Source organism: Anomalospiza imberbis, chromosome 4 (assembly GCF_031753505.1).
Source record: "Anomalospiza imberbis isolate Cuckoo-Finch-1a 21T00152 chromosome 4, ASM3175350v1, whole genome shotgun sequence".
Lineage (NCBI taxonomy): Eukaryota > Metazoa > Chordata > Aves > Passeriformes > Viduidae > Anomalospiza > Anomalospiza imberbis.
Window position 1 is genome coordinate 50,899,501 of NC_089684.1, and position 25,891 is coordinate 50,925,391.

The window sequence follows — 25,891 nt, forward strand, 5'->3', positions numbered from 1 at the left end:
GAAAAGTTGTTATAATTGTTGTCACTGTTACTAATGTCTTAGGAATTGTTTAGGTTTTTCCTAGTAGGCTTTCCTTGCTTAACAAAAAAGAGGGGGGACATGTAGGGTATGTGGTAATAATTATTGAAGTGGTTAAGGCTTATGCTCCCCAGAAGGCCCCATGGGAAAGGCACAGCTGCAGGCTGGACGGGTGGAAGCCGGCTGAGGGGTGAGATGCAGTCAGGGGTGAGGAGAGAGTCATTGAGTGACAGCTGGAAGTGAGAGTGTGACTGGCTGGGGGAACGTGCGGACAGCAGACAGCAGCAAGCTGACTGGATGACAGGACGCGTGGGCAGCATGGCAGCTGAGCCAGCCAATGGGTTCCTTCTTTCTGTTAAGTTCTGTGAGGTCTCAGTTCGGTTTCAGTTATGTCAGTTTGAGATTAAAGGTTTAAAAGGATGTGATTTCTACAATAAAGCGATCTTTGGATGCATAAGGGGGTCCATGTTGCTTTGTTCCCACTGCTAAAATAAAGCTGCTCAATTTCATCCTATGACCCAAGCATAAGTAAGCTAAACATACAGTGGGTACCTTTAGACACTGACATCTACCATCTGCAATAGTTATACTGCAGCTGAAATACAAAATTATCAAGTACCGACCTGTGGTGCTGCAAACATCCATTCTTATGACAGAACTCATGTTGCCAAAGAAAATGTTTTTATAATAAAGATCTGTGCCCTCAGCTAACAGTAAACCGTGACTGTGCAGTAGTCTTCTCTTCTGGTACTTAGCAGTGAACTGCTCCCATCTGTAACCTTTCAGCTGTGATCTCCTTTTTCAGCATCCTGAACTTCCAAGACATCATCCTGAATAAAAACACACCAACAATGTCCCCCCGCCCCACCCCCCCCAGATCATCTTTCCCTCTCCCAAGATTAATAAAAAAAATATTTAAGTGAGTTTGACACCATCAACCACTTGTGTGTTCACTGAGCTGAATTTGGTTGAAGAGCACAGCTTCTACTCTGGAGGGTAATAAGAAATGTACACATGAATGCCATTTTGTACAGTTGACATACTCTATGAGCTGGTTGACTCTAAACTTGATTTGGTCCAGTCTGCTGCTGCTGCATCTCTTAGGAAACATTAGTTATAGGTTTGTACTTCTTGAATCTGGTCCATTCACCAGTAGCATAGTTCATTTCAAAGACTGTGTCAACCAACATAGTGGTGCTGCCTGTGCCATCTGCCTTTGGTAAATCTTCTGTATGTTCACTAAGTTTAATTTGGATGATGTCACCTTGCTCTTGGCAAGGATTCTCTGCAGAAACAAGGAGAGAAACACGTTACACATTTCAACAGTATATTAGCATATATAACAGTAAATTAGACAAAATTAATTAAATTTTATATTAGTATATATATTAGTATATTACACAAAAAAAAAAAAACAAAACAAAATACAAACAACTATAAAACCCAAAGCTGAGCAAACCACAGACAAAGATTTTCCTCCCTCCATATTCCTGAGACCGAGTTTTAAAAATAACAAAACCAGACCCCAAAAGACAAAGCTCAAGGCTAACATAATTGTAGAACAATAAAACAGGGAGTAAAGCCTGCCAGTGTAATTTCTCTCTACCTCAAAAGTCAGAAGAGAAGATTATATTTAAATGGAGTTGGTAAATTTGAACTACCAGAGTTACATCACTTGGGAGACATTTTGTAGTTAAATGCCTCGAGAATTTTTAGCTGTTAAGGAAGCCCAAAAAGCTTCACTGAAACCATTTATCCCAGACTCAGGCCCATGCCAGTACAAGATTTAAATGTTACACTTCAAGGTACTGGAATGATGCTTAAGAATAGCAGTTGGCAGTTATTTATCCAACCTTCAGAAGGTGCTGACATTGTTACTAAAGGAATTAATATTAATATTTACTTTGCTATATATGTATACGTGAATCTATATCACACACACTTCCAAAATAATATTTTACCTTGCATTAGAAAAATCTGTCTGTGTAGATATTAAAGTACAGCCTCCCAGTGCAATTTGAAGTAGCATCAAGCACAGAAAACACCATCATTAATGCAAGATGCACCAATACACCTTAAAGCTCAGGGATCACCACAGTAACTCTGCTCTGGTCATGCTCACTAGTGTATTGCATTACTCCAAATGCATGAGCCACACTTAGGCTGCAGGACTCTGGTGGTAAGATCCCCCAAATACCGAATTAGAAACCAGAGCTAGTGCAGATGATGGAGTTCACTTAAGGACTATTAAGCCCCTTCTCATCTTACATCCAATAATCTTCTAGGCAAAACAGCTTTGGTCTATCAAGGCCAATACATAACAGGATCCAGCTATGAGACAGCTTATCTCCCTGTGACTCACAGCACCAACCAGTTGTCTCTGAGTCTCTGAGATAACAGTTGCCAGTTTCTAAAGCAAGGAATTAGCAAAGAGGTTCTGTACTACCCGACTGGTACATCAACTGGCCACAAAAGAATTTACATTCCTTGGTCCTCTAGGCAGAGCAGTAGCACCCAACCACTTTATTCGCGGCTTACCAGCTGCCTTGTTTCTCTTCAACCCTAAGCCATGATTCTACAGTGAGTTCAGTTATATTGTGGTCAGCAGCTTTTCTTACAGACCAGTTGACTTAGTGGAAATGGACCCAAAGACCCATTTCCAGGTAGTTAGAACTATAATTCATAAAAGTATGTAGAGTCCAATGTAAAGCAAAGAGTCCAACACATACAGACAAAGCTAAAGCAATGCACACTCATATGCACATTTAGAAATGCTGGGCTGTATTCCAGATTTATGTATTCAGAAGCAAGCTAAATTAATATCAATACATGCCTCTGGATCCTGCCATGAATCCAAGTATAAGAGCCTTTTCTGGCCTTGTAACTTTGTTTGCAGTCTTGAACATTTCCTGTGCAGCATACATTTGCTCCCTCTGTAACAGACACAATAAATGTCAATTCAGTTGAGAAAAACTCTGCCAACAGGGACCACATTAATACCCACAGATGAGCATAAAAGAATAAGGCAAAAGTTTGTAGGACCTACAAAAAGTTAACAAAAAAGGCATTCTGACCTCAAGGCTTCCCCTCTGCAATATTTATACCTAACATGCACAGCAGTGACAATTGAACTCAGGACATTGATAAAAACACCCCACCTTCAAATAGTTACAGAAACATGTGAGAGGCCTAATGTTTGTGTTACCCATTTTGTGTCCTTTATGACATTAGGGAAAAAAGAAAATAATCCAATGCTTTCTCTACAATCCAACAAACCCAGGCTTGCAATAATTTCAGAGGATTTCTTTTCCTTTAATAAATACAGTAGAGGTACTGAAAAGAACAAGTCATCCAGCTTGCTAAAGTTCAGATCTTGCAAGCCAGGCTTACAAATGTGCTTTGCAAAGTCTTCTGATCAGTTGCATCTTGAATTGAACTCCAAGCATGCATATAATACATACAAAAGCACCAGAAGTAGGAAGCTTCAAAATATATCCCCACACCTAGGCTTTGAAAAATGTGTAACAGGGGAATCAGGTGGATCAGAAATAAAATCTTTTACCTTAAAATAATCTACTGATATATTTTTACCTACTACAGCCATGTCAGGATAATTTAAACCAATTTATATTGGTTTAAAGGAAGACAATTATATTGGTTTAAAGGAAAATAATTTATATTATGTGCAGTTGACTGGGCAATTTCTGCTGGAAATACACCTTTCTCCCAAAATTCTTGCCAATGAGCAACACATTATTTTACATAACAAACAGCATTAATTAATGACATCTTACTGCAACATTAACACTGCACAACTAAAAATGTTGTGAATAACATTAAGACAGCAATGCTAAACCACAAAGTATTTTTGTAATCTTTGGTTATAAAAAAGCAGCCTCAACCACTTCATAATCCAAAGGCCAAGAAACGCCAACATATAAACGAGATCCAATCCATATCAAAAGCATCAGTCAAAAAGAATCTGTTTTTACTTACTGTGAGAGAGAGGCTTTTCTTCGGTGGTGGCTGTTGCTGAGTTTGGGGGGCCACTTGTGGTGCCTGTGCCGCAGGGGAGATGGCAGGAGGTGTGGTGGGTGTAAGGGGTGAGGTAGGTGTAGCTGCAGGGGGATTAGAGTTACTGTTGTACATGGGTGTTCTTTGTTTGAACTGTGCAGGGAGAGTTGTAGTAGCATTTGGAGCTGCAGGCTCTTCTGTCTGCCTGTTGGTCTGCAAGGCCTCTCGTGCAGAGCCAGCTGCAAAAACCAGTCAGGATAGTTAAAACATTATTATCCACAAATAGGGATTAGCATCACCAGTGGCCTTTAAAGAAAACTAAATTCTCTGATGATTCCATTTTAGCACCACGATTCAATATCCCATTTAATATCCATATGAAAAAGCTAAGAGCTAATGCTCTTTCCATTCAATTACCTTTAGAAATAATCAGACAACAGAGTAACTAGCTGTTTCATATGGATACACTATATTTAGCATCAAATTTGATGTTTAATCAATATCCAATTTATTAAACTGAAACTGCAATACTTACTTTTCAGTTTATATAGCTATAACAACTGTACTCTGATCGTACAGAATAGTTCTGCACTATTACATAGAGCAAGTCAAAAAATATTCCATCAGTTTTTACCTAATGTAGCAGCAGCTTTCAAAGGAAGTGCCATTAAGATACTGAAAATGTAAATATACTTTAACAGATGTCAGAATTAAATGCAGTCTTCACAAATCACTCATTATTTAAACACTAACTGCTAGAAGTTAAAACCCCACAAGGCTTAACTGTTCTTTCTCAAAGCTGATCCATTCACCTGCAATAAGGAAGTTTTACTATTCCAAACCTGGCTGCAGTTGGAGGCAACTCATGAAATCACAGCAGCTTGACCACACAAGTTACCATCTGTCCAGTGGACACTCTATCTATGTTCTTTTGCAGCTCTTGGACAGAGGCACAGCTACTCAAGCACCCTTCACAAACCTCATGAGCTTTAATCTGACCTGTTTACACTGTGTTCACAGAAGACTACAGGCAGAGCTACATTGATGCCCCTTGGAGCAGATTTTAGGAAATGAGACATCTAAGGTTCTCCACCTTGGCACAGACACGGCAATGGGTCTAGCAATACTGGTATTTTTCAGTAGATGTGGAACAATTGAGAGGATAAACATTTGCAGTATGAGTTATTCCTTATTCATTTACAAGTTTCATTACTGGCTTTGTCTCTTGTCAGAATAACTGACTTTTATGAAGTAATGTCTTAATTATGCAGCCTCAGATTATATGAGGCCAAATCTGTGGATCTTCTCTCTGCATCTTATATCAAGCCAACAGTTTTATGTTCCTGGTCCCTAAGAAAAGCTAAATACTCCATACTCCTAAAGGAAAGAGTACAGAATAGAGAATTTTAAACTAGACTTTTCCTGCTGCTGAACACAATGCCAACACTCTGGAAAATAGTACTATAGCTGCTGACACTGCTGTGTTCTTGGCTGCATTCCTTCCGGAGATGCCAATTTTCTGCCAGAGAAAGATGTGCACAGACCTTCAGAGAGATTCTGAACTGTTTTGAGGCCAAATGAAATGACTGGGTCTTGTATCTATGCAGTTTTCTATAGTGCCCAAAATGCCACAGCTCACAAGTAAAAATAATGTATTAAACTGAAATGTTGGTTCTCTGTTAATGGACAGATCTGGTAATGAATCCCAGTCATGCACATCTGTTAGCACAAACTGATACATTCCTTTAAAGTCTTCACACACAACAGGAAAGGAAAAATAAAATCAAGCTGGTTAAAATAAAACTGTAGGAAAAAAGGACTTTTACAAACTATTTTTTACTATTGGCAATTTTCTAGAATTGAAATAACAGCACATTTCAAAATATGCAGTAGATCACCTATTATCTTTGTTATACAAAGGTAGAAGAAAAATGGCTGGCTTAATTCCAAACAGTGTGAAAGGTAATATGCACTTGCCTCTAGAAACAAAACTGACTTCTGAAAGCAACTGTTTTGTATGTACTAGCATGTGTGTGCATGGAATATACTTCAGACTTATATTGATTACTCTTTGGGGATTACAAAAGCTGGATTTTCTATTACTGTGTAAGAAAAAAAAAATCAGGAAATGGTTTCACTTACTTGACTTACCTAGCAGTCACTCTAAAAATTTAGAGCCAACAATTATTTTCTTTACTTAGGTTAAATGATATGTCTGGTTTCCCCAGACTCAAAGGCTGGAGTCTTGCAGTGGATTTTATATTGCTAAGGTGGAGTTTCTCACAAGTTGAGGGACAGTAGGTTTGTAAATAAAAGAGCAGCCAGACAGTAAAGCTGTACAGAGTTGCAGTTATCAGGTCCCAAGAGCAAAGAAGTGTCTGTTACCTGGCTGTGTTTCAGAGCTTGGGATATAGGAGGAAGACGGCACCACACTGGGGGTAGCAGGTAAATAACTTGTAGAAGGTAGTGCAGGCTCATTGTTCAACGAGCCAAGTTTCTACAGAACAGAAAAGAAAGTATTAAAGCCACACTGCAAGTGTTCATGGGCTGTTTTTACATTTTAAATACAACTTCAACATTAGTTTTACTAAGTTATTCCTTTTGGGAACTGAACTGCAGTCTCCTCTGTTAGGAGTCCTACCTAACAACCTGTTCAACACTGACTTTCTAATTCAAACATTAGAAATTTGTGCAGACGGTACTCTATGAAGAATTGCACTCTAGGACTAAGTGATCTGCCAGAGGAAACATGCTCTTCACCACTAGCAAGCAGAACCATGTTCATCCATGGGCATAAGGCCTACTAGGGTAGCACCCAGGAGAACACAAAGGCCCCTGGGACATAGGCTAGCAGAAGGCAGCAGTAACAGCACAGGCAAAAATGTCATTCCCACTGAAACAGGCAGTCAACACCAACATGACTGATGCCATCTAGGCTGATGAGGCTACAGAAAAAGCCTCATTTTGTACCTAATTATATATAACACTGCATACACAGCATGAAGACAGCAGCATGGTTGATGATTTCACTGCCTGATCTAGCCTTTGAACATAAGGGGGTGAGAGAGGAAAGAATTTTTGGGGGTATAAGTCTAACAGACGAATCATTTAAGGCAGCCCTACTATATAAAACATGGATGTTCTGTAAAATGTGGAACTTGCTTAAACAAAGATTCTCTTAGCACTCTGCAGAAAGAGAGGCAATGACCTTCACTCCTGACTCTGGCCTACCACAATCTGCCTGTATGTTGGCCTTGGCTTGTCACACATGCCCAACAGACAGTTTCTCACTCAAAAGCAAGGGCAGAACATTCTTGTAGAACCTGCATCCTCACTGATGAGACAAAGCTGCATCGTAGTTTCTAATATGCCATATCTGAAATAGGAGGGTAAAGGCCTATACATGACTGGTTCTTCCTCTCCCTGACTGAACAACTTCTAGCAGCAGGTTTGCTCTTTCTTTGGTGAAAATATAATGGAATTTTGAAAAAAATATGTAAAATATTTTACATAAAGAGGCATGTTTCAACAAGTAAATAAAATACCATTACAGTGTTTAAGTGGTTTAGAATAGCACATGTCAAGACTATTTTTTTTTTTTTGACTGGCTGTTTTTTGTTTGATTGATTTTGCTTGGTTTTACCTGTGTAGATACAAGGCCAGCAGCATAATCTGGGGTAGCATTTTCTACTACTGTTTCTTCTTTGGCTTGCTTTTCCACAACTTCTGTATCTATTGCATAAAACCACAAGTGAGTCCAAACATTTTGTCAGAAATATTGAATATACTTTTTAAACAAAGATATAAAAATGCATTTCTTAAAGTATGCTAAAACATGCTTGAAGAGGTATATGCTGAAATAGATACAGTAATCTCCAAACATAGTTTTATAATGAATCAAATAATGAACTGAACAACAAGGTAGAGGATACAGTAACTGAGCAATCTGATACTAGAAAGCATGAAAGCCCAAGCAACATTTTCATTGCAATTATGGTTTCGTTCTGAGGTGGTATTCTTTTTTTGTGACAAACACAAAAAATTGTTCTAGGACAAATATGCTGCATAGTGTATCTTCTTGATATGGTTAAGTAGGGCACTCCCCTGTCACTTGCCTTAAAAGCAGCATATGAGATATTATTCACCTGCTAAGATCTCTCAGTCAAAATTCTGAACAATGCTATGCATGTTTTCAATATTACTTTCACCTAATTTACATGGCCATACAGCCAGTAGAATTGAACAGATGAAAATAACTCAGAAAAATTCCAGTACTGAAGCCAGTCCCACACCTATGGGCTGCCCAAAGCACAACTGATTAGCTCAATCCTTTCACATGATTGAGTTAGTTATATTATCTAGGCCAAGGCAATATGAGTAGGAGCACTGAAACAAGTGAAAATGCTCCTTGAAAACCTATTTGGGTTGGTTGGTATCAAATCCCCTAATTGTTTAAAGTTTAGCTCAGGCTAAGCTTTAGCAAATTAAGAACAAAATGGTACTACAAATTTTGATCCTATTTGCAGGTGTACTGACAGCCTTTGTAAGTAAAATGCTGTACCAACCTAATGTCTTTCTTCTTCTCTTTGCTTCACGGCCAGCACCTACCATATCCAGCTCAGAGATATCTAAAAGCTAAACAGAAAGACCACAGAGACCTTAATAATTCTTTGTTAAATGCATGTAGTTTATCTCTAAATATCATCCTCAGGTTTTTTTCCTTTAATTTATTGATTCAAAGCAGCAGCAGAAATTCACTTTAGGTGAGAGAATAGACCTGAGCAGAAAAACACGGAGTGCACCTACCTTTACTCCTCTTTCTTTGCGCAAAGGTGTTCTTGAAGGAGGAATAGGAGTTCTGTTTCCAGAAGGACTAAAAACACTGGGAGCTGAAGTACTCCTGAAGGGAGCTTGTTTTGGTATTCCTTTGAGTGGTGCTTAGGGAAGAGCAAAGAAAGCAACAACTGAAACATGTGTTTAACTGGTTGTGAAAAATGCTTTAATGAGTGTTTCAGCTCTTCCCCTTCTTAATGCACACACTACTTGCCCTTTAAATAAAAATGTTTATAATAAACATTAATATTCTAATGTGGAATTGGCTATAATACTACATGTCCCTCAAAGGTCAGATTAGGTTTTACTTTTCAAAAAAAGAGTAAGGGCCAATCTCTGACCAATGCTTGCAATCCCATTCTACATGAAGTAATCGAACAGGTGCACTGCTAACAAAGTCTGCTGTTCCTATACACACAGATGCTTTCCTTACTTGTAAAAAATAAACTCTGAACTTGTAAAACAGTATAGGACATAGATCTTTTGAATCCAAGTATTGCCAAAGTTGCTCTTTGATTTTCACAATCAAGTTACTTGATAAAACTGTATTTAACCAAAAATCTTAGCCAAGCTTCTGCAGGGCTAAGGGGTCATGATGTACTGCAAAGGTGAGTTACTGCCTCACACAGGGGTGTGAAAATCTAGAGCTGCTGTTTGCACAAGAAGGAGGACCAGTCTGGGTCTGTGGTGCAAACAGAACTCCTGCTGTCTCAATACTCAGCAGCATCAGCTACACCTGTAAGCATCTGCTTCTTCCCAGCTCTATGATGCTGCCCTTCTACCTTACACGTAATGCTACCACTAAACACAGCAATCTTTTAACTATTAAAAGACATGGGATACATATACAGATTTATCGGGTCTTTAGCTTCCTGACAATCTCATCATGCCCTGTAAATTGAAGATAAACAGAGAACTTTAGTTTGAGCTTAGAGACTCTGTACCCCTCTAAATGTTGCACTGAAAATGTTTCCACCATAGGACAATGCTCTGACCCATGTGAGTACCTTTCAGTGGAACAAACCTCAGTGGATCCCTAACTCCTGTTTCTAGAGGCCAACTGGCTCTAAAGGCCAGGTCTAAGAACTGGCTTTACTAATTTAACAGCAACACAGAATGCCAAGAACTAACAGTCCTTTTCTATAATGGAAAAATTTTAGTTCAAATTATAACTAGACCTTTTGCATTTTCTGCATGAACACAAGGCCAAACTTCAGCCCTGGAAGCCACGTCCTAAATAGCATCAACACAAAGTACTTCATAGTACTTCATAGCTTCCAGCCACAGCACCAAGAAATCACTCAAAAGTTCACACCTCAGCATCACTGGTGGCCAAGAATGTTATACCTGTGCAGTGACTTAAGAGTATGCAACTAATTTTAAACCCTCTTCTCACACCTTATTTGAAAAATTCAAGCAGTTCAGGAACTTCAGCAAACAGCTGAAATGCATTAATACAAAGCTGAAGGATCATTCTACAGGTTTGCCATGTAGAATTCACTGCTCCACCTTGGCTGCAGAGAACACACTGTCCCCTCTTCTTTCTCCAGACAGAATTATACAAATACAAGATAGTTTCAATCTACTTCACAGCATTTCAAAGAGCACAGCAGACTACTGTGATCCACTCTGCTCTCTTTTGGAGCAACATGGCTTAGTCAGGAGTTATTCCTGGAGTGATGCAAATTAAATTCCTATCAAAGTCTATAGGCATGATTTAGCTGCATACACTTTAGAAGCATGGCAGATATACTTGCCATTTGAAAATCCCCACACACTGTTGTTCTTTCTGACAAGACATGTCAGAAATATTTAAGTATCGGGAGAAAGGGAGGCAGAAAGGGAGAAATCCTTTGCTTCAAAAAAAAAAGTAAGCTTTCATAAAAAACAGATGGTAATTTTATTCTTCATCAAGGCTACTTTATCAGGTTTTCTTTCTGAGAACTGATGAAAGTGAGCCATACTTGTTGTATCTATCTTCTTGACAAGTCCCCTGCCTTTGGCATGGAAAGGCACTCCTGCAGTCTTCTTGAGCTGTTGTGCAGTTTCTGTTGCTAAAAGGAAAAATGGCTTTAGTTATTACAGAACCAGTGCTGAAAATATACAACACATTGCTTCTTACATAAAATGTTATTAACTAATACATAAAGATAGGAATACCAGCAAAGAAAGAATTATATTTTAATTAAAACCCAGGTCATTTATGTGAACTAAGCACAGTATTTGGAGAAAATGCAAAATCAATACGACTATGCAATGGACAAGGTGGCCTAAGCTAAAAGAAATTACCAGAATAGGCAATTTACTCAGTAGAAATTTAAATAATTTTTAAAAGTTATATGACACATTAGGAAAATTTCCAGGTTTTGTATTGGACCAGACCAACTCAAGTTACATGCAAGAAAGCAGCAAGCCGCTGCAACAGAACAGCAGCTGCAGTAAAATATTTTAAGATCACTTATTTCAACCAGCTCCCAATACATACATGTACACATATGCTGCCTTTTGTTAAGAGAAAACCCTCTTGGTTTTTACACCCTATACAGCCATACTGAGTGCAAGAAAGCATTAATTAGCAACCCTTGCTCTCTGCTCCAAAAGCACGTGACAAAATAAAACTGTCCTCATTTTACTTTTGCCTCAGGAGCTTTAGCCAAAGCTGTGCTCAGAAGTCTTCCCAACTGACTCTTACATATACCCAGGAGAGAACCTATCTGTGCTTTATGAAGCTACAGCTCTTTGTATGCCTTGAAATCTGAACAGCATTTAAATCAATATTAGCATTTTAATGCAATCCTGGCTGGAATGACCTGCACCTGCTCTCCCACACATGAATCCATCCTCATCCAGGAAAGCTCTTGTAATAGAAAATTTTAATGTGGATCACACTTCTGGTGGATAAGACTGAATATACTGAATTTGTCCTTTCACCATTTAATTTGTACACAATCTTAATACTACTTACACTTCTGCAAGAGTTCAGCTCTGAGAGTGGCACTTTTAGGTTTCCTTTTCAGCTGGAAATGTTTCACTGGGGGAGTAAGTGGCCCAGCTAGTGTTGTCAAGGCATTTTTGTTTAAGTATTGGCATTCCAACGGCAACATAGCTGAAGTTTCACATTCACTTACTGCATAAAGAGTTAACACAGCACACGGGGGTATTAGCACCTCTTTGGCAGCTAGTGACAAAACATTTTACAACTAGACTGTACAGGTAGTTTTAAATTTTAGATGACTTGTATAAACACTAAGAGTACTTTAGTTCCAATTATTACACAATATATAACCAGTTATTAGTATGTTTGATTTTCCCATTAGCTTCATAAAAGCTTCCATTTTAATTATACCTAGTCAAATTATAGGTATCTTAAGTATGCTGCTATTGTCAAAAAACAGATACAAATATTGAATTCTCAGATTCCTTAAAAATTACACATGAAAACCAAAGTATTGAATGAAAATCCAAATCACAAGTGTGGATAGACAAATGATCATTTGTTTATAGAAAGAAAACAGTGTTTCCACCTCCAAGTCATTTAATTATTGTTGCTACAACCTCCAGTCCCGAGATTGTGTCTGTCAATGGATGCCCGAGGGCTTTTTCTAGACAATGTGCTAAAATAAACCCACTGGAGTAGTAGTTTTGCATCACCGTTTACTGCTTGAAGCAGCAACTGTGCAAGTGCCTGACCCCATATTTTCAGCTGCTGGGCAATCTGTAGCTACTTGGCCAGTAGCAGCACAACTCTTCCCAAGATCAGCCTCCCTCCAGCACCTATCACCTGCTGTCCAGACACTTCCAGCAGAGGCAGCCCCTGCCCAGGACAGTGGTGGTGCTTCCACACAAGACAGAGACTTGCTGTCATCTTGGGTACCACAAATGGGAGACAGAGCAACATAGAAAAAGCCTTTACTGACTAAGCTGCAGCACAGCCTGTGATACTAACGAGTCCACACAAACTTTTGTGCTGCCCATCACACTCCGGGCAATAACTGACATTAAATTCTGATTATATGTGAAAAAGATAATTTAAGAAGCTACCATTCCTAAAATACCACAGTTCCCAGTCCAGTAACATTCCAGATCATGAACTGTGGTAGATCAGAGACAAGACAGTGCTTGTTCTTGTATCTCTACTTTAAGACAGCAAGGCTGCCTGTGAAATGATAGGTTATTCCTAAAAAAAGGCACCACATTCCTGCAATTTTCACCAACAGAAAAGGCTTACCTTTCTCTCTAAGCTCTCCTAAAATATCTTGAACATTGGGATTCTGTTCTTCAAGATCAAGGTTAAGGGAGCCAGTATCTGGAAAGGATTTTAAAATATCAGCTACCATTAAGACCCAGGGGTCTGAATCCAAGGTAGCGAGCTGGATAATTTCAGTCAGTGCCCCTTTCATCTAACAAAAAAAGAAAAAGAAAATCAACCAATTGGAAACAGTTTAAAACAGGTTATAGCTGGATTTATTTTAAAAAGATACAAACATGCACAATGTTTTACTACTGGGGGAGGGAAGAGGGAAACTGTTTCCACACAGTTATACATTAACTCTAGAACCAAGCAAAGAATGAACCAAGGTGATTTTTTTATACGGCTTTCGGCCAATCTAACCCAAGTGCGTTTTGAGCTTTTGGCAGCTCAAAGCTTTGTTTAGCACTGGGCATTTTTAAAAGCAGCAGCCAAATTTTACATTACTGTCTCCTTCTGTTTTACATTCATACTCCCTGTGGACCCACACCTTCCCATCAGTGATGGGAATATGCAAATACAAGTTATTTAGAACAGGCATCTAAATGAAGATGTGCCTCTTGTCAGCCTACAGCATAATTGCACAGACATGCCACAAGCAACAAGATTCTCCATCTACCCAAAGTTTCTACAGTCAGAAAAAAGTTATTTTTCTATTTTGAAAAGTGCAAAAAAATAAATGAAGTAAATTTTAAGTTTCATTGTAATCGTATTTTTTTAATTACTGACCAACATATCAGTTGGCACTATGATAGGAAAATCAAGGTGACTACAGACAGGGGTTTACTTCATTCTCAAGCAAGTATAAACCCCCCAAGACTGAATTTTTTTTCTAAGTAAATTTTCATGTAAGCGTGACAGCATTAGCTTCAGCAAACTAAGATGTTTGAGATATTCAGTGTGTCTAACAAGCCACAAAACACAACAGTATAATCACATAAAATAGTTTACCATACTCTGTCTGCATTGTATTAACACTGAAGAATGTACAAGCAAGTATAAGGAAATACATTAATTTTGATTTTTCACCACCCATTGTGGCACATATAGCTTAGTTACAGTCGTCACGTTTCTGAACACAGGAAGACAAGCAAGAGACTCATCTTCACCTTCATGCTGTTTCTTTCCCTTTATTTAAAGCACTCTTATATGAAAAGGTTTAATAAAATAAACTTACTCTATGCATACAACTCTAAATAAAAGAAATAAAATTCTGCTCCCCATTCCTCTCCCATCCACTTTTAAAGCTCAGAGGCAAACAAACATTGACATTTCTGAAGTCCTTTCATCTGCACAAAGTTATTGCCCTCTCACTTTGGAAGGGTTTACAAGTCCACTCCAGAGCCAGTTTGTCCTTTACCCCCTGCATGGTTTAGGGCTCACATATAATATGCTTGTGAAACAAACTGCATCAGTCCATCTGACCCAAAATGAGCACCTCTGTAGCTTTAAGCTTGACCAGCTCCTTAGAGTGACTGACTGCAGTCACACAAACACCAGAACCACAGAGGGGAGCAGGAATAGGACACTACACGGGCCAGTTCCCACCTTAGCAGTGCCATTAAACTGAGCACATAGCCAGGAGTACACACTGTGTAATGTCCTGTCAAATTTAACCAACGCTCACCCAGTGGAAAGAATCAATTTCTGAGGTTCTAGTCTTTGCTGGTTCTCCATTGCTCATTTATTCCTCAGTAAACATAACCCCACCAGAACCTCCACACACTCGTCCACCTCTCTATTCTAACCCTAAACTCCTTAATAAAAGTCACTTAGGCAGTGGATGAGGATGACTGTGAACACTATCAAACCAAAGTCTTTTGTTCTTTTATCTATCCTAAAGGAATCAAGGTACTGATTTGCAAAAAGCCACCTAAAACATCCCAGAAGAGCTGATGAATTCATAGCTTTTACAAGCTTTTCTGTGGACACCACCAGTGCAGGTAAGTGTACAGAATGTAATTTCCTTCATCAAAGCAAAGTCAGGCAATACCTAGAGGAAAAACGTCTCTTGCATCCTCACAATTTACCCTTCATATCTACTTTACAAACTCCTATTTGTACCAAAAATACAGCTACATGCCTATACTACGAAAGTTCCCGTAGAACTCTGGTCTGGGCACCTTGCATCCCCTCTGCTCTCAGGGTTAAAGTTCAGGCAGCCTATTTATGCCAAAACTCACTTCTTAACTAGTTTTTTTTCCTTCAAGAAAGGAGCCCAGAAACAATTTGTTTGCCTGGCATGGGGCAAATAACATTATCACAAGGCCATGACAGAAAGAACACGGTGAAATAACAGTCACTATCACACACAGGGAAGCAAAGCACACTAACAAGTACTGTGAGCTAACCAGAGACCTTGCTGGAATATGGCTTTGCATTTAACAAGCCAGGATTCAAGTCTTGACTCAGGTTTGTCTTCAAATGGCAATTTAAATACATGCTCCTACTTCACTGTTTAACTGGCAGCTGAAAAGAAACATTTCATTTATGCTTAGAGAATGCATGAAATGCAACTCATCAGGGAATCCTACATGCAGTTTTCCTGTTACTTTACAGGGCACAGCCATAATCCCTAATTCTTAATTGTCTATTATTTCAACACTGGGTCATTAAGACTCTCATCAGCTCCAAGCAGCATCTTGTTAAGCATGAATGTCAAGATCTGATGTAACATGCTCCAGTGTCTTTCTCATCTAAAACTTAAGGATCATAAGTATTTTTATCAGCTTGCTAGCACACAAGAAAAAGCATAGGCCATGACTAGAAACATCTAGCAAATAGGGATCAGGCAGGATGGGAAGTGTCTGGGAACACAGGCAGATTAATAATGGCTGTGCAGGAAGGACAAACAGGACTGTAGGAAGGTATTTAACAGGAAGTGTTACAAGTAACACACAATGTGACAGCTCCAAGATGACTTCTTGCAAATATTTCACATTTATTTGTTTTGTATTCTGCCTGAACTAATGTGTATCACAATACTTTTAGGCAACTGTATCAACAGTTGGCTAATAAACCAAATGAAGCTTTAATCTTTCTGAGGCTATAGAAAAGATGGTATTTCATACGTAGCTGCTCATCATAGAGCATTTTCATGAAAATAAAAGCACTGGATTGAAAACACAGTATTAATATTAACACAATACAAACCCAGGATAAGTTTGTATTGCTACACTATTGTATGGCAATGTGGTTTGCATTTAAATCACAAAAAAGAGCTGAAGTGGCCAAGGGAACTATTGGGTTAAAATCTACCATTTTACATCACAGAATAATTATGAACTCTAAATGCAGGCCAGAAAGGTGCACAGCAGCCTGTGTGCTCTCAGCACAGAGGGAAACGCAAGCATCACGTCCCCTCTTACTCCTTTGCACAGTACAAAGAAACAGTTTTGATTTCTACTGTAATAAACAGGCAGGTCCCCGCTGGGATAGGAATCCTCCTCTCAAGACAATTCAGAAAGCACAGAAGCACAGTCCTTGTTCCAGACTTGGCTGTAACATCACAGTCTAACCCTGAACAAATAAATTAAACACTGGTATAAAAAGAAAGCTTGCACGTGCCATTGTGAATCAGGTTAACAAGAATATGCAAAATAAACAGAAATAACAGTTCTGCCAAATTCACAACTGAAACTCTGGTCAGCACTACACTGAGCTTTAGGCACCATTTCAAATAAGTGCACTTATCTAGAAAAATATTAGCAGATGAAAAGCCATAAGATTCAAGAGTTTGCAAGTCCTTCCCAGAGAATTACAGTGGGAAAGGAATTTTTGATAACTGCCTACAAGACACAATTTAAAATGGAAATGAAAGCCAATTACTCTTATTAGTCAGCAGGAACAAACATGCAGTAATGAGGTTCACAGCATGATAAAAAATTAGTTTTATTACCTGTCCCACAAGAGTATTATGAGAATTAAGTCACTTATATCTAGATAGTATTTGGAGTGTTGAATGAAAACATTATGAAAATTGAAAGATATTACATATGAGCATAAAACCATTTAAGTGAAGGACTGAGCTTTCAAGAGGGGTCACTGAAGATTCACTTGTCTAGACTGAAGCTTTCATAGAGATTTAGAAAGGACCAGGAGCAATTAAATCCCTTCTAAACCAAATACCACGAGTTTCCTTGATTCCCACATTGCTTTTTACTCAAATGTCTGCTCCCAAATGGTTTCCATGATATTCTAAGCTTTCATGAAAATGCTACTGTATAGAAAACAGAAAAAAAATATTTTGAAGAGAAAATAACTCAGTTGAATCTGTTATCTGGAGAGGAGAATATCTTTTAACATGTAACATATCCTGTAGCTGCTACTGAGATTCCCAAAGCTTTACAAAGCTGATTCAATACATTTTCCAATACAATTAAGCTTCCAAATGCCAGCTCGGTGCTTCTCGCACATGATCGACACAGACTGGCACAAGGCATGGCAAAGACATATGACTTTCCAAAGAGAATAACTAAGCACTATCATAGTTCACTTTAATCATTTTCAGACATGGGGGTGATTTCCAAGTAAGAAATTCACTTCCAGGCAGCTACAGCTACCCTGTCCTGGCAGGAAGGCACTGCTTCCAGCATTCCCCAGCACACAAGCAAAGGCTGCTGCAGAGATGTGCACAGCACAGCCATTCTGGACACAGACATATTTACCTATTTTCTGGATATTGTGTGCAAGGTACTCTATGCCAATTAAAACACTGAATATTTTGATACTAAGTTAGGTGACAAATCTGCACAAATAAAACTATCTTAGCAAACTAACCACAAATGATGAGCATCTGATAAGACAACAGTCCTTTCTGTCAGCAGTTTGGTTACATCAGCTATTTTTACCATCTACAGAAGGAAGCCTGTAATGATAATAATAGGCCTACCAGCAATGTTAAGGGTTTCTGCCTCAGGAGTTTTTCTATTTTTAACCATTATTTAAGGCCCTTCTCCCAGCTCAAGGCAAAAAAAAATCTCATGTTCCTGAAACAATTAAAGATGCTAAGGGTAGATCTCAATCGAGCATCATCAGTTTACAATAAAAGATTAAGCTTGTTATTGAATTCATGAACTCTACCAAACTGAAAAATCCTACAGTATTTTGTTACAGAAGGAACAAGAGCTTTACATTTGGAACACAACTGATCACTTCAAGTACACATTAAAAGGCACACTGACTGGCTTTTCTCTACATAGACTAACACAAGCACAGATCCAGGGAAGCTGCAGGCAGCTCTTCCTCAGGTTTGGTTTAAAACATTCACCCAGTGAACATTCTTGAAGCATTTCAAATTATTTCAGTTTGTTTCAATGCTGCTCCCTCAAAGAGTTGCCATGAGTGCTATTTATGAAGGTCCTTAAGCTCTTTGAAGCTCTTTTCAATCTAAAAACACCACTGATTTTTCTAAACACTGCAATACTAATTTCTTCTAGGCTACTTGGATGTTCACACTAAGGTCACAAGAATTTTGCAAACTCACAAGTTCACACGAGCTCCTATCCCCCTTTCTGGCCTTGATTATTTTGTTTGTCCAGAACACGACCCCATTTATCACACACAAGGATGACAGCTTTTTCACTGGACAATCACTAAACATGAATATCATACTTTAAAAATTAGCATAAACAAGCTGAACTAGAATTTTTTTAAAGTGACACCAGTGTAACACAGTGAAGAATCATACAGATGCATGTGGCAAGACAAACACTGACATACACTAAATTATTTCTTGAAGGTGATGCTTGCCCATTTTCAGCCTAGAAGTGCACAAAAACTGAGCACATATCAATCCAAGTTACATACCACACCCTGCCTGGTATATATGTACATTAAGCTTAAGAAGCAGCTGTATCTTAGCCAAGAAAGAGACTGGTGAAAGCACAGCTGAGGATACTCTACACAGGAAGGTGAAAACTAACTCCACAACACTTCCATGATTGTTACCAGGAAATACTACTTTATATGATGGAAGTAGGAGAGGAATTCCTCCAATCTGGCTGAAGAAACCTAAGATTTCCAGCCATTCTCCAGCTATTGCCCCAAACATCTGTAGCTGCCTACCGGTAAGAATAAGCCAGGTGCAGATGAGGCATGGTCCAGGGCCAAGTGAAAAAGCCTGCAGAGCCAGCTCAGGCTCGAGCCAGCCAGTTTATTAACTGGGGTAGGACAACAGAGGAAAGCACCAGCTGCTCCCAGCAAGGTAAAGGGAGGGAAACAAAAAGCATGGCAATTTTCCCCAATCAAGACCTGACTGCAGGAGGGTGGGGAAAAGCACTGCTCAGTGCAGACCCCAGATCTTCCACTCCCAAAGTTTCAGCACTTGCTGCTGTCCTCCCTGAAGCCGAGATGCTCGACCTGTGACACCTACACAGCTGCCAGTACTAAGGAAGGAGTGGAGGAAGCTGAACACACACACGACTGCTCCTAAGCGATCCTGCCTCTCTCCTAGCCGTCGCACAACCACTGCCTCAGAAAAGCCCTCTTCCCTTAAAGGCACCCAAAACACACACAATGAGTCCCTGTGGGTCGCACAGTGGGTTTCATGTCCAAACTGCTTTCAAAAGGCTAGTGCCAACCAGGGAATCCCCCAAGAGCAGGAAGAGGAGGAGCGGCAGCAAAGCTCCCACTCCACTCACTCCCTTATCGCGGGGAATCTCAGCGCGTTTCCTCACACCGAGAGTCGGGAGACCTTCTTCACTTATTCCTGCCCGTCCAGCCAAGGCTGCGAGGGAGAGGCGGGGAAGGCTGCGGGGACCAGCCCTACCACACGCCCCTGCCCTGGGGGGCTGCGGCCGCTCAGCTTCGCCCCGCGGGCAGCCCTGGGTCCCCCCTCCCCGCAGCCCCCGTGTGGAAAAAAAAAGGGCGGGCGGAGGAGGTCGTGCTGACACTGCCCCCCCTTTCTCCCCTCACGCCATCTCCGACCTCTCCCCCTGACACACACGCGCGCCCCGCTTCGCTGCGACTCCCACCCGGCTCTCACCTCATCCACCGCCCGGCGGGGCAGGTGCAGCATCCCCAGGAGCAGCTTGAGCTTGACGGCCGAGGAAAGGCCGTGGAAACAGAGACGGATGTTGTCGATGACCGAGGCCGTGAGCAGCGAGGCGATGCTCGGCGGCGCCCACAGCTCGTCCGTGGAGCCCAGTTTGTTGTGCAGCCACAGGCCGGTGTCGCTCTCCCGCATCGACGCCATCTTGGGAGCGGGGCGAAAAAAGAGGGGATTCTCGACGGGCATTTTATGAAGGCACCTAAAGGGAGGAAGGGAGGGGGTGAGGACCCCTGCGGGTCGCCGTCTCGTTCGTAAGCCAAAATGGCGGCGCCCAATGAGGTTGCGCTAGGGAAGGCGGAGGCTATGCCGTAACCTAAAATGGCGGCGCCCAGGGAGCGAAATGCAGTAAGGCGCTTCTCATCTCTCGGCCAAATGCAAAATGGCGCCCGCCACAGCTTTTCGTCCGTACTGCAAGATGGCGCCGCTTCACGGTAGAGAAGCTCCTCTGTCAGCCCCAAGTCATTGTCCCTCACAGTCCGCCCTGACTCCTCCTGGGCAGAAACGGGAGGAGAACCGCGAGCGGGCCGCCGAGCCGCGGCGGAGCTGGAGGCAGGGCTTCCTGCCCGAGGTGGGTTTGCCCCCGCGCCTCCCGGCGCAGCGCTTTCCGGAGCACCACGTCTGCTTCCCTCACAGCCCGCCAGCCCCCTGGGGCGCCAGCCGCTCCCTCCGCGGCCGGCCCGTGGTGCCGCCCAGCACCGCTCCCTGGCGCTAATGCCCGCTTAAAATGCTTTAAGCCAGGCCCGCGGCTCCCGGGAGAGCTGCCAGCCCAGCCTGCCTCCTCTGACGGGGAGGAGGGGCCGAGTTTCTCCTCCATGGTTTTCCCCGGAGGTTGGCGTGCCGGCTGCTGCAGCCGTGGTGGAGGTTCCTCGGTGGCTGTAGCGCAGGGGGTAGGCGCGCCGAAACCCGCAGCGCATACATTCGCGTTCCCTAGCGATTCGGCTCGTTGTTATTTAACGATGAAAAATGAATCAATTTCCTAAATCCCGGAAGATTCAGGGGGCTTTCAAGTGCAGCATAAACGGTTCATTTTAGCGCGTCTCTGGTTGAAGCTAAAGTACAGATGCTGCTGATCTCTTTCTCCTGCGGTTTTGAATGAAAACGTTTTGTTTACAACATTCCGCCGTTAAAAGACGTTGTTTACAACCTGATGTCTCTGGGAGAGCGGAGCAATTGCTGCCGAGGGGCTCTATATTTGCTCAGTGTAGAGTCACAGAATCCTTCAGGCTGGAAAAGGTCTCGAAGATCACCGAATCCAAACATGAAGCCAGCACTGTCTCGGCCACCGCTAAGCCATGTCACCAAACGTCACCAAATGCTACATCTCCAAGTCTTCTGAACACTTCAGGAATGGCGATTCCACCGCTTCCCTGGGCAGCCTATTCCAATGCTTAACCACCCTTTCAGTGAAAACGTTTTTCTTACTATTAAATTCAAATATGGCATCATGGAGTATTTTTGTTGTTGTTGATGATGTTACTGATATCCAAAATGCTGAGTGTCTGCAGCTCTTGGGTGCTATGACTTCTGTCAGTGTGGAAGTATTTTGAGACAAAGAGTTTCTGTGTGAATAAATTATATATTAGTACATTATGATTTTTTTCCATACCTAATTATTCATTTTTTTGGTACTATCAAACAATTTATACTCCAATCTGATTTAAGACAGGCCTTTTGTATGCAGTGAGCTGATACTTTAAAACAGCAAAATCAAAGTTGAGGCAGTTTGTGCAGCACATAAATATCCAGAATTTCTGTTTATCTCAGTACGTTCAGTATGTAGCTGGGGGGGAAGGGGGAATTACTTATCCATGAGTAACTATTCATCTGTTAGTTTTAACAGAAAAAAAAAAAAGTAACTAAAACACTGAGCTAAATTACTAAATTTGAAACAGAATATTTATATAACAGACTATAACAGGAAATTAATTAAAGCAAAAGGTTTAAAAATAGCTGTAAAGGAATTGCATTAGTTTAGTCATATAATCAGCATGTAATTACCATTAGTAACCTTTGCCCTCCATTAATTATTCCCAGCTGTTAAAGGTAGGCACCTATGTTGGTAAGTGTTTGGTACATCCTTATCTATTGGGTAAAATCCATGAGATAGTGTAAAAAAATCTAATTAAGCAAGGAAAACTAGTGATGATCTCATCTTCTAATTGTGCAAGAAAGTAACCAACTCCTTTTAAAGTTGTGTTGGGGGAGGTAAATGTTTGCACAGCTGGTTGTCTTCAAGCAGTAGCTGTAACAGCGTTAACCTGGTTCTGTGAGATGGCACAAACTCCCCCAGTTCAGGTGGCTGGACTGGCTGTCCTTTGAAAGGGTAACTCTGTTTCCCTGAAGTTATTGTGGGGTTTGGTGCTGCCTTTCTCAGAAGAGACGAACTGCAGGCTGATGGAAGCTAAGGAAGGTTGTTACACTGTTCCTGTGCTTTCCTTGAAGCCTCTGTTTTTGGACACTGTCAGTGTTAAGGCACTGAGCTGCATGGCCATCTAGTCTGAGCTGCTTGATCACTTCTGTGCTTTTATCTGAAGTGTGACTTGAGAAGGGAGCCTATACTGCGAGGTGTATCTGGAATGTAAGGATTTGCATGGTCAGTTTGGCTCCAGCCCTATCACCTGCAGATTTGTCCCTCTGGCTCTTGCCTGAAGAGGCATCTGACACCCTGGAGGTTAAGACAAAGTGCCAGCCTCCTGTAAGAGCTTTTGTCATGCCAGCTACTTGTACCTTAAATTTCTGTTGGAATAAAGTGCTTTATTATTTATTTTAACCTAAATTTTGTTTAGCTTGGGTAGTGATTTTCAGAGTGATATGGCAAGTATAAAAAGGCCCATTCCTCAGGGATTTCTGGAGCTGGAAAGGGGGTACTTGATTTCTCTGGAATGCTTTGTATCCCTCAAGATGTTGCATTGCACAGATAACTGTCTGCAGATGTTTTTTCCTGTAAGTTGCAGGTCCCTGTTTCAAAGGAGGTGATGTTGAATATGAAATTGTTGAGAAGAGTTGGAGTGTGCTACAAAATTGACCAGGGGGACACCCTGGAGTCATTCACCTGGTCATGACAGTATTCAAATAAGAGCCAGACATAGGCAAGAGTTTGTTTCTTTGAAACTGCTTTATAATACTTCTAAGAGAGGTGCAACTTTGTCTCACACCAAAACCAGTGCTCCATGAATTTCCCAACCTGTTACCTGTTGAAATATTATCCATCTAGTCCTGCACTACCCAGAGCAGGTTCAGCATTATTGTTTGTACCCAGCAGCATGTTCCAGGGTAGAGCCTGGAGTTATCCTGCTTCGATTGAAAGCAGCACAGCAGCTGGTACACTCACGGGCAGAGGGTTCAGTTTGGTGTTGGCTCTGATTTCTCAGTGAACAAGAAGCTGCTGCACTGTTTTTAAGGAAGTGCTGAGGCATGTGCAGTAAACACAGCGTTGGCATGAGCAGTGGCACTAAGTTCCCACTGGCACCTCGTCCTGCAATGGCAAGTATGGCAGTGTCTGCGCCAACAGGGCTTTAGGCTGGGATTCATGCCATGCTCACAGGGGCCAGCCCAGGAAGGCAGTCAGAGCACTAGATTGTGTATTATCATATAATTTAGCCTCCTGCTCCCCCAGCACTGCCATCAGGACTGAATAACAGCTTTTCTGCAAACTTTTATGTTTGTATCTTGAGTTCTAAATACCACATATTTTCAACAGGCTTTTAAAGCACATTTTCCTAGGTTTTCAAAGCAGAAAAATGAGATAAATTTTATCTTTTGATATCAGGCTGGCATGTAAGTTTACTGTGGGGTTGAGCATTTAGAGCTGTGAGGGGCACTAATGGAGTAACTGGTAGTAGTACAAGTTTAATATCCTTTATGGTGACTGACAACAGAGGTTTCTCAGTGGGTCTAAGGTACACAGTTCATTGTTATTAAGCAGTAGTTGATTTTATAAAATGGTATTTAATGTCAGTTTGAAGACCTGTAAATACATTATATATTTTTATAATACAATATAATACAATTCAGTTTGTAAAATGCTGCTTATTATGGGTTAATGCAATTGTGTGGGTGCATCATTTTGTGTGGGAGTTTTATTTGACCCATTTTAAGACTGCTGTAGCAATGTGATCTGAGAGGACACATGGACTGAGAATTTACTCAAATAAAACCAGATTATCTGACTTCCTCAAGTCTAAGGCAAAGCTTCCTTGTGGAAACCTCCTGTATCAGCTGTGACACAGTCAGCTCCCTTTCCTGAGAGGCAAAGCCTCTGGCAGAAATAAAGATAAATAAAGATAAAAGCTATGAAAAATGTCCTGGTACATCTTGTCGTGTGAATTGGCACGGCATGATGGGCAGTAATTGTTTCAATGGTGCTCCATCCGTCCGGCTGCCTGCGTCCAGGATTATGCTTACATTGCTGTCATACCCTCTTGCAGCTTCAGTCACATGATTTTGTGATTATTTTCCCTCTCAAATAAACTTCAAAATGATGTAGTGACTTAAGACCAATGATGAAAAAGGCCTATGAAGAGGAAGATGTTGAAATTAAGACAGTAATTTCCCTTCTATCTTGCTCTAGAGCAGTTCAACTTGATACACTCCTGCTCTGGGCTCTGATGTGTGGCTGATGGGGCCTGAGCACTGAGGGTCAGCAGTGATGAAACAATTTCATTTAGGTCTCTGTAGAGCAGCACACCTTCCTGAGAGGAAACACCCATCCTTGAGGAAACACCCATCTGTTTGGAAACAGATCTGTTTGGTTGCCTTTGCCACCTCTTCCATTGTCTTTCTTTTACTCTTGATTTTAGTGAGATTTTTAATAGATTAATGTAACAAAAGGAAGAATTAAAGTTGTTATTTAAAATATGAAACTATGAATGCAGAGCTCAATTAACTTCTCAATTACTTCTAATAAATAAGAACACTATCATTATGAGCAGTCCTAATACCATTAATCAGACCTAACAATGTGTGAAATTAAAGACCATTAGAGGTTTTGAAAAACCCCTAGGACCTAAAACACAAAGTGTTGCAAACAAATAAATTTGTTGTTTTAAAGTCATATATTTGCCCATGCACTGTGCTTCAAATTGTCTCTGCTTATGATGATATGGCCAAGTGGTAGAAAGGCCTTGCATTGGATCATCTGTTACTTGACATCTCATGGCATAGAGTGTATAAAACATCCTATTGTTATTTTGCTGGAGGCATAATGCTTTCAGTAGCTGTCATAATGAAATTGTGCTGTGAAATGAGGGGTATTAAAGGTTGTGACATCAGGGCACGTTGAGACAAAGCTGTGATCTTCCACAAGGAAGTCATGAAGTTTTCAAGTAAGAATGCTTCCCTCTTCATAACCCCCTGGGAGTTTGTTTGCCAACACCCATAAGTTTATTTCCTTTTTTCTCTCCCTCTTTATTATGTTTTAGAAACTATTCTTCATCTTATTTCATTTTTTATCACTCTTCATGCATATAGAATTCAGGAATGTAGGACTGGATGAGATGTCCTACATGACCACTTGCTGTCATGTGCCATATTATTACATCAGTCTTTTTATAAGCTATTAAACTCCGTGTTGCAACTGGCTTGACTGTTTTATCCTGCTGCTGAAGGCAGAAAAGTATTCCAGAAACTCACTGCTCTGGCAAGGATTGCTACCTTCTAATTTCCCAGCTAGACTACACCCATTTTTATGAACAGCTTCTTCTCTTCTTTCTTTGCAAAGTGGATGA

At 40.8% G+C, this 25,891-nt stretch overlaps 1 protein-coding gene across 1 annotated transcript; it reads right to left on the reverse strand.

The window, feature by feature from the left end:
- Positions 1 to 841: 841 nt before the first annotated feature.
- NELFA (negative elongation factor complex member A) lies at positions 842 to 20,493 on the reverse strand. The gene is made up of 11 exons (XM_068188477.1): positions 20,100 to 20,493; positions 13,094 to 13,265; positions 11,831 to 11,992; positions 10,830 to 10,919; positions 8,839 to 8,969; positions 8,598 to 8,667; positions 7,676 to 7,764; positions 6,418 to 6,529; positions 4,015 to 4,271; positions 2,852 to 2,951; positions 842 to 1,303 (listed from the first exon to the last, which is right to left on the reverse strand). Exons 1-11 carry the CDS (start codon positions 20,349 to 20,351, stop codon positions 1,119 to 1,121), a joined length of 1,620 nt encoding a protein of 539 aa, XP_068044578.1. The 5' UTR covers positions 20,352 to 20,493; the 3' UTR covers positions 842 to 1,118.
- Between the last annotated feature and the right edge of the window lie 5,398 nt (positions 20,494 to 25,891).